Raw genomic sequence first — 8,534 nt, 5'->3', positions numbered from 1 at the left:
TTTACAGGTGCGTTTCTAATTCCAAAGTGCTTTTACAAGAAAAAGCCAGAGCGAGAGTTTGCCATTCCAGCCAAAGCAGGCGGCTCGCGACATTCCCTGGATGAGGAGCCGGGATCTCCCGGCTAGGCGGGATGTCAGGCCTGACTCACCAGGGAACAGCAGCGGGATAAAGCTCAAGACACCCAGGCCACAGAGCAGCTCTGCGAGCCCAAACTACGCAAGCAGGGGAGGTTTCATACATCAAACGCGGCATCGAGGTCCGGGCCGGTCCTTCGGAACCCTCCAGGCCCTCAGGAAGTCGGGACAGAAGTTTGGATTCCAGCCCAGGTGGAGACCAGGCCGCAGTTTGTCAATACTCATCCTCATCGCCCTCCTCCTCCTCTCCGTCCCCCGAGTCCCTTCCGACCTCCTCGTAATCCTTCTCCAGAGCCGCCAGGTCCTCCCTGGCCTCGGAGAACTCGCCCTCCTCCATGCCCTCCCCCACGTACCAGTGCACGAAGGCGCGCTTGGCGTACATCAGGTCGAACTTGTGGTCCAGGCGGGCCCAGGCCTCGGCGATGGCCGTGGTGTTGCTCAGCATGCAGACGGCGCGCTGCACCTTGGCCAGGTCGCCGCCGGGCACCACGGTGGGCGGCTGGTAGTTGATGCCCACCTTGAAACCGGTGGGGCACCAATCCACGAACTGGATGGAGCGGCGCGTCTTGATGGCGGCGATGGCGGCGTTGACGTCCTTGGGGACGACGTCGCCGCGGTAGAGCAGGCAGCAGGCCATGTACTTGCCGCGGCGAGGGTCGCACTTGACCATCTGGTTGGAGAACTCGAAGCAGGCGTTGGTGATCTCCGGCACGGAGAGCTGCTCGTGGTAGGCCTTCTCGGCCGAGACGATGGGCGCGTAGGTGGTGAGCGGGAAGTGGATGCGCGGGTAGGGCACCAGGTTGGTCTGGAACTCGATGAGGTCCACGTTGAGGGCGCCGTTGAAGCGCAGCGAGGCGGTGACCGAGGACACGATCTGCCCGATCAGGCGGTTCAGGTTGGTGTAGGTGGGCCGCTCGATGTCCAGGTTGCGGTGGCAGATGTCGTAGATGGCCTCGTTGTCCACCATGAAGGAGCAGTCCGAGTGCTCCAGCGTGGTGTGCGTGGTCAGGATGGAGTTGTAGGGCTCCACCACGGCCGTGGACACCTGCGGGGCCGGGTAGACCGAGAATTCCAGCTTGGATTTCTTGCTGTACTCCACGGAGAGCCGCTCCATGAGGAGCGAGGTGAAGCCGGAGCCGGTGCCTCCTCCGAAGCTGTGGAAGACCAGGAAGCCTTGGAGGCCACTGCACTGGTCAGCCTGCAGCAAAACACCGGATATTTATCCCGAGGACCGGAAAACCATCCCAAGAATATTGGATATTGATCCCTTTCAGGACTGGGATAACTATCCCAAGAATACTGGGATAACCATCCCAATAATGGATATTTATCCCTAAAAGGACTGGGATAATTATCCCAAGAAGATGGATATTTATGCTTTTAAAGACTGGGATAACCATCCCAAGAATATTGGATATTTACCCCAAGGACTAGAAAATTATCCCAAGAATATTGGATATTTATCCATTTAAGGATATCCAAATAATGTATAAATGTATTCATTTAAAGACTAGGATAACCATCCCAATAATGGATATTTATCCCTGTAAGGACTGGGATAATTACCCCAAGAAAACAGATATTTATCCCTTTCAGGACTGGAATATAGTTATTATATCCCAAGAATATTAGATATTTATCCATTTAAGGACTGGAGCAACTATCCCAAGAATATTGGATATTTATCCCTGTAAGAACTGGGATAACTATCCCAATAATGGATATTTATCCATTTAAGGATATCCCAATAATGGATATTTATCCATTTAAAGATATCCCAATAATGGATATTTATCCTTTTAAAGACTGGGATAACCATCACAATAATGGATATTTATCCATTTAAGGATATCCCAATAATGGATATTTATCCATTTAAAGATATCCCAGTAATGGATATTTATCCTTTTAAGGATATCCCAATAATGGATATTTATCCATTTAAAGACTGGAATAATTATCCCAAGTAATAAACCACAAACTGGAGCACTCCCTGAGCACCTTAAGCCCAGTTTTAACATCAATCCTCTCCTTTTAGGACAAACACACAAATCCAGGGGTTCTCCCGATCCCCAGATCCCAACAGCAGCAACAACCCTTGGACCTCACCAAAACACAGCTTCTCATTTAAGACTTTTTGTCTTTTTTGTCTACCCCAAACTCCCAAACACCCAAAACGGCGTCGTTTGAACCCAAAGGGTTTTCCCCTCACCATTTTCCGGATCCTGCTGAGCACAGTGTCGATGATCTCCTTGCCGATGGTGTAGTGGCCGCGGGCGTAGTTGTTGGCGGCGTCCTCCTTGCCGCTGATGAGCTGCTCCGGGTGGAAGAGCCCGTGGTAGGTCCCGGTCCTGATCTCATCTGAGAAATCAGGGAGAACAAAACACCCCAAGGAAGGGTGAAAAATCCATGGAATGGCACGGCATGGTTAGGGAAGGGTTGTGGGAATGACGGGAGGGGGAGGGATAAATTCCCGTAGGTAAGGTCCTACCAGAAGTGCATCTTCACCCTGCACCTGTCCTGGAATCCTAAATTAATCTGGTTTAATGAGTTAAACATTAATTCAGCACAATTCCAGAGTTTTTTGTGGGATTGGTTACCACAGGCAGCTTGGAGGAGAAGTCTGGAAGCTTCTCCATCCTCTCCAGCACGGAAGGGACAGGGACAAATCCCCTCCAGTGCTGACATTTCCACCTGATCCCACTCCAGAGGGTTTTTAAATCCACTCCATCCCTCTGGAAAAGGGAAAAAAAATCCAACACTCCCTCTGGAAAAGGGAAACAGGGAATTTTACACATCCTAGGGATCAGGATTCCAGCTGGAAATGTGCTCCCTCTGGAAAAGGGAAACAGGGAATTTTACACATCCTGGGGATTGGGATTCCAGCTGGGAATCGCTCCCTCTGGAAAAGGGAAACAGGGAAGTTGACACATTCCGTCATCTCCTGGCTCGCTCATCAAGTTCTCCACTTTACACCTCAATGAGGTGTCTGAAAATGAAGCAGAACCCAAACAAGAGTCTGCAATCCTTTAATTAGAGCTAATGAGTCACATCCCAGATGGAAAGATAGGAGGAGAAGCCCGGAAGGCAGGAGCAGGTGGTTGGATTTAGAGTCACCTCCAAAAAAAAAATAAATTGTTATTTTCTAGGAAGACACCTCAAATTGAAACACCCGGAGATCCCTGAGGGAGCTGGAAGGGAAAGCAGGAATCTTTAGGAATCCACCAGGTTGGAAAAGATCTCCAAGGTCAAGGTGGCCCACCAGGACAGGCAGGTCCCACAAACACCCGGAGATCCCTGAGGGAGCTGGTTAGGGAATTGGGAATCTTTGGGAATCCATCAGGTTGGAAAAGATCTCCAAGGTCAAGGTGGCCCACCAGGACAGGCAGGTCCCACAAACACCTGGAGATCCCCGAGGGAATTGGGAATCTTTGGGAATCTTTGGGAATCCATCAGCTTGGAAAAGATCTCCAAGGTCAAGGTGGCCCACCAGGAACGCCACGGGATGTCTGGCACCCCTCTCTGTGGGCAGCATCTGAACCAGATGTGCCACATCTGCCCATGAAGGGTGGAATTCAGGCCGGGACCACCACGGCCGGCGAACCCAGATCGTTTTCCACCCGCTGGAGGTGCCAAAAGGAGGGAACAACTCAACGACAACCCCGCGTTTGGCCACTCCAGGTCCCTTTGGAAGCGTGAATTCCGCCTGCTTCCGATGGCTGGGGACGTTTAACCACAGCAGAGGAGCGGGAGCAATGGGATCCCACGGAAAACGGGTCGGGAATTAGGGATAAAGACGGCTCAGGGGCAAAATCTGGGTTTTACCAATGACAGTGGGCTCCAGGTCTATGAACACCGCCCGGGGCACGTGTTTGCCAGAAGCTGTCTCACAGAAGAAGGTCTCGAAGGAGGAATCCACCTGCTCGGAGTTGGGATCCATGGATTTCACCTGCTTGGAGCCGGGAATGGTCCCGTCGGCCTGGATGCCGTGCTCCAGGCAGTAGAGCTCCCAGCAGGCATTGCCCATCTGCACTCCGGCCTGCCCGATGTGGATGGAAATGCACTCCCTCTGGAAAAGGGAAACAGGAAAATTTACACATCCTGGGGATTGGGATTCCAGATGGAAATCACTCCCTCTGGAAAAGGGAAATGGGATTTTACACAGTTGGAACTTCAGCTGGAAATGCACTCCCTCTGGAAAAGGGAAACAGGGAACTTGACACATCCTGTGGATCAGGATCAGGAGTTCCAGCCCCCATGGCTCTCCCTGGAGCCATCCTGGGGATGATGAGGGAAACAGGCGGCATCCGCCCATTGTGGGAGCTGGAGCCGGGATCAACCCGGGATCAACCCGGGATCAACCTGGGATCAACCCGGGATCTGCTGTGCTGGACACAGCATTCCTGGGAAAGGCTCTCCCAGGGCAGGGAAGGAGGAAGGAAGGAGCTGCTGGCTCCAAGCTGGGGCAGCTCCAATCCCAACGGGACATCCCAGCAGCTCCAGGCTCTTGATCCCGGAAAAAAAAGCTCAGGGAGAAGCCAAGCTTGGAAAACCTGAGCCAAGCTGGAGTCCCAGCAGGAAAGAGGCCAGAGAAAACAGGGATCACCCCATGGCAGAGCAAGGCCAGGCTGAGTCCCAGGAGCGGCTCCAAGCCCGGATTTATCCAGGTCATCTCCAGCAGCCTGGGATTCCAGGGAAGCTCCGCAGGGACCGGCGTCTCCTGGAGGTTCCTGGGGCATTTTTGCTGGTGGCGCTTCCCTGGGGAATTGGCACCTGCTGCTTCCACCACGCCAAGATCAAAGCCAGGGCAGAGCCTCCTGGCCCGGATCCCAAGCCCAGAATCCCAATTATTGCCGTGCCTGGCACAGGGCAGAGCTGCTTCCCAAGGGATCCCTGGGAAAGGCAGCTGATCCCACCTGGAAAGGACAATGCAGCTGATCCCATTATCTGGGACATCCATGGGAAGTTGGGCTCAGGTCCCGCCTCACCAAGCTGGGTCTCCACAGATAAGCCCGGCTTAGAGAGGGGCGGTGGGAACAGCGGATCCCAAATTTCCAGGGAAGCCCACGAGCACCCAAAGTGCCCAGGAGTCTCCAGAAGATTCCAGCTGGACATCCCAGGGCACCAACCGCTCGTGGCAGGGAAATGATCCCATGAAACTTCTCCATCTCATTCCCCAAGCACGGATGGGCCGATTTTCCCATCCCTCAAGCAGCTCCAGAGGCCACCAGGACGGGATCGTTCCTGGGACACCAACCCAGAGCTGCCGAAACAGCCCCAAATCCCTGGCGGGGCCGAGCCCCAGCTCTGCGGGGTGGGGAGGCTGCTGGGATCAGGGATTGTTGGGATCAGGAGCTGCTGGGATCAGGGATTGTTGGGATGGGGAGCTGCTGGGATCAGGGATTGTCGGGATCGGGAGCTGCTGGGATCAGGGACTGTCAGGATCGGGAGCTGCTGGGAACAGGGACTGTCAGGATCGGTAGCTGCTGGGATCAGGGATTGTCGGGATTGGGAGCTGCGGAGCTGCTGGGATCAGGGATTGTCAGGATCGGGAGCTGCTGGGATCATGGATTGTCAGGATCAGGAGCTGCTGGGATCAGGGATTGTTGGGATCAGGAGCTGCTGGGATCAGGGATTGTTGGGATCAGGAGCTGCTGGGATCAGGGATTGTTGGGATCAGGAGCTGCTGGGATCAGGGATTGTTGGGATCAGGAGCCGCTGGGATCAGGGATTGTCAGGATCAGGAGTTGCTGGGATCAGGGATTGTCGGGATCGGGAGCTGCTGGGATCAGGGATTGTCAGGATCGGGAGTTGCTGGGATCAGGGACTGTCAGGATCAGGAGCTGCTGGGATCAGGGATTGTCGGGATTAGGAGCCGCTGGGATCAGGGATTGTCGGGATCAGGAGCTGCTGGGATCAGGGATTGTCGGGATCAGGAGCTGCTGGGATCAGGGATTGTCGGGATTGGGAGCTGCTGGGATCAGGGATTGTTGGGATTAGGAGCCGCTGGGATCAGGGATTGTCGGGATCAGGAGCTGCTGGGATCAGGGATTGTTGGGATTGGGAGCCGTTGGGACCAGGGATTATTGGGATCAGGGAATTGGTGGGATAAGAAGTTGCTGGGATCAGGGATTGTTGGGATCAAGGATTGTCAGGATAAGGAGCTGCTGGGATCCCATTCCTGCTGGGATCAGGGATTGTCAGAATGAAGGACCATCGGGATCCCCTCCTGCTGGGATCAGGGACTGTCGGGATCAGGGATTACCGGGATCAGGGATGGCTGGGATCCGCTCCTGCTGGGATCAGGGACTGTCGGGATCCCATTCCTGCTGGGATCAGGGATTACCAGGATCAGGGATTACCAGGATTCCCTCCTGCTGGGATCAGGGACTGTCGGGATCAGGGATTACTGGGATTCCCTGCTGCTGGGATCAGGGATTACCGGGATCAGGGATCAGCGGGATCAGGGATCACCGGGATCCGCTCCCTCTGGCCCAGCTGCCGAGTCGCTATGCGGGCAATGCCAGCCCAGCCCTCTCGGCAGCGTGGTTCCAATCATTCCCCATCCCAGCTCCCCGAGCTTCCCAGCGCTTCCCGGGACAGCTGCTCCGCTCCCAAATCCCCGCTGCCAGCACCTGCTGCACCGGGAGCGCCGGAATTCGCTGGAACCTCGCTCAGGGAGCGAGAACAAAGGCAAGCAAAAACGAAATGTAAAAACCAGGAGCTGCTGGAAGGGAAAAATCGCAGCGGTTTATCAGAGGTTTTCCCCTCCTCTAAAATATTCCAGAGGTTTTGGGGGTTTTTTTGGGATCTTCCCAATATTTGCATCCAGCAGAAATGCCTTTTCCAGACTCTGGCTATAGGCAGCCTATTGTTGTCCAGCTGATTTTTCCCACTGGGAAATATCCCACCACGTAAATATTTAACACTTTTCTAGCCAGGCCAGACCAGAAATCCGCAGATTAAAGGGAAAAGTTCAAAGCCAAATCCCTGGGAGCCGCTTTGAAGTTTTCTCCCATTTGCAACCGGATTTTTCCAAGTTGCTCCTTTGCATCCACCAAAAAAAAAAAAAATTAAAAAAAAAAAAAAAAGTGCCAGTTGGGATCCTCTTTCCCAAAAAGTTTGAGGAATAATCAGGATTTCAGATTATTTTTTATTTTTTTTTTTTTTTAAATTCAGTTTTCCAGCTGCAAACATTCCGGAGCAGGGAATTCCATGGAGAAAAAAAAAACTCCATGGGAAAGGGGGAATTTTTTATCCATTTAATTTCTAATCCCAAGGGTTTAGAGCAGACAAAGGCAACATGGCAGCTCATTCCTATGGAAAAAAAAAAAAATTACATCCCTAAAGGTTGTGCTCGTTGCGGCACATCGGGAAGGTGAAAATTTGGGGGAAAGGAATTAAAAAAATTCAATTTTTATCCATAATTTATGAATTGGGAGTCGAGGAAAAATATGCTGGTGCTACACACACACAGAGCAAAAAAAAAAAAAAGTTTAAAAAATTTAAAATCCCAACTTTTCAAGAACTTTCCAAGTCTCCAGACCCCACCTCAGGAGCTGCAAACTCCGAAGGGAAAAGCCCCAAGAGGCCACTCCAAGAATTCCAAGCACATCCCTCATTTTTCCCTTATAAGGAGCAAACCCCGAATCAATAACCCAGAAGGTAACGAGCGATTCCAACCGAGCTGCTGGAAATTCAAATCCCTGGGAGGAAAAGAGGGAGGAAGAGAGGGAATTTTTGAGCTCTGAAAATTTGGGAGGGGGGGGAAAAAAATAAAATAAAATTTAAAAAAAAATTTAAAATAATAATAAAAAAAAAAAGTGGGAAATATTGGAAATTTAACGCTCTTACCATGGTGAGGCTGAGTAAGATCTGAGCAAAGCAGCTGCTGCCTCTGCCTCTCCCTGCAACTTTATAGCCCAGGAAATCCTGACTCCACCTGAATTTAAAGTTTCTCCAAGCTTAAAGGAGCAGAGCTCCTTTTCCTTCCATCCCAAAAAAAAAAAAAAAAATCGGGATCTAATCCCGCCCAGCTTGCAGGATTTCCCCGATTAAAGGCGGCATAATGGGAGTTTTTTTTGCTTTTTTAAAATTATTTTAAAGGGGGATAAAAGTTGATTTTTTTTTTTAAGTGTGGGGTTGGTTAAAAAGAATTAAAAGAAAGGAGGAAAAGCTGGAAAAGTTTTGTGTGTTTCCACATAATTCACTTTATCCAGCGGGAATAATCCGCCTTTATCATTTTTCACGGTACTGCAGCTGATATTCTTAATTTTGTTAATTTTTAGACAAAATCCTGCATTTTTGGTCTTTCCCCCACCATTTTATCCATGATTTCATGGGAATCTGCTGGGATTTGCACCTCTGGGATGCTCAGGTGGAGGCTCAGCTCCTCTGGA

The 8,534-nt window shown here is 51.6% G+C and overlaps 1 protein-coding gene across 1 annotated transcript; it reads right to left on the bottom strand.

The window, feature by feature from the left end:
• Positions 1-8,025, bottom strand: LOC131591775 (tubulin alpha-3 chain-like). The gene is made up of 4 exons (XM_058862818.1): positions 7,990-8,025; positions 3,961-4,204; positions 2,348-2,496; positions 1-1,333 (listed from the first exon to the last, which is right to left on the bottom strand). The coding sequence occupies exons 1-4, from the start codon at positions 7,990-7,992 to the stop codon at positions 350-352; spliced, it is 1,380 nt and encodes a 459-aa protein (XP_058718801.1). The 5' UTR covers positions 7,993-8,025; the 3' UTR covers positions 1-349.
• Positions 8,026-8,534: the final 509 nt, after the last annotated feature.

This window comes from Poecile atricapillus, chromosome W (genome assembly GCF_030490865.1).
Source record: "Poecile atricapillus isolate bPoeAtr1 chromosome W, bPoeAtr1.hap1, whole genome shotgun sequence".
Classification (NCBI taxonomy): domain Eukaryota; kingdom Metazoa; phylum Chordata; class Aves; order Passeriformes; family Paridae; genus Poecile; species Poecile atricapillus.
The sequence above is the reverse complement of the archived record's forward strand: the minus strand, read 5'-3'. Positions and strand labels throughout refer to the sequence as shown.

Coding starts and splice junctions, on each gene's coding strand:
- LOC131591775 (XM_058862818.1), bottom strand. Junction 2,497..3,960: donor CCTGGAGCCCACTGTCATTG/GTAAAACCCAGA, acceptor CTGATTTCTCAG/ATGAGATCAGGACCGGGACC. Junction 1,334..2,347: donor TCAGCAGGATCCGGAAAATG/GTGAGGGGAAAA, acceptor GTTTTGCTGCAG/GCTGACCAGTGCAGTGGCCT.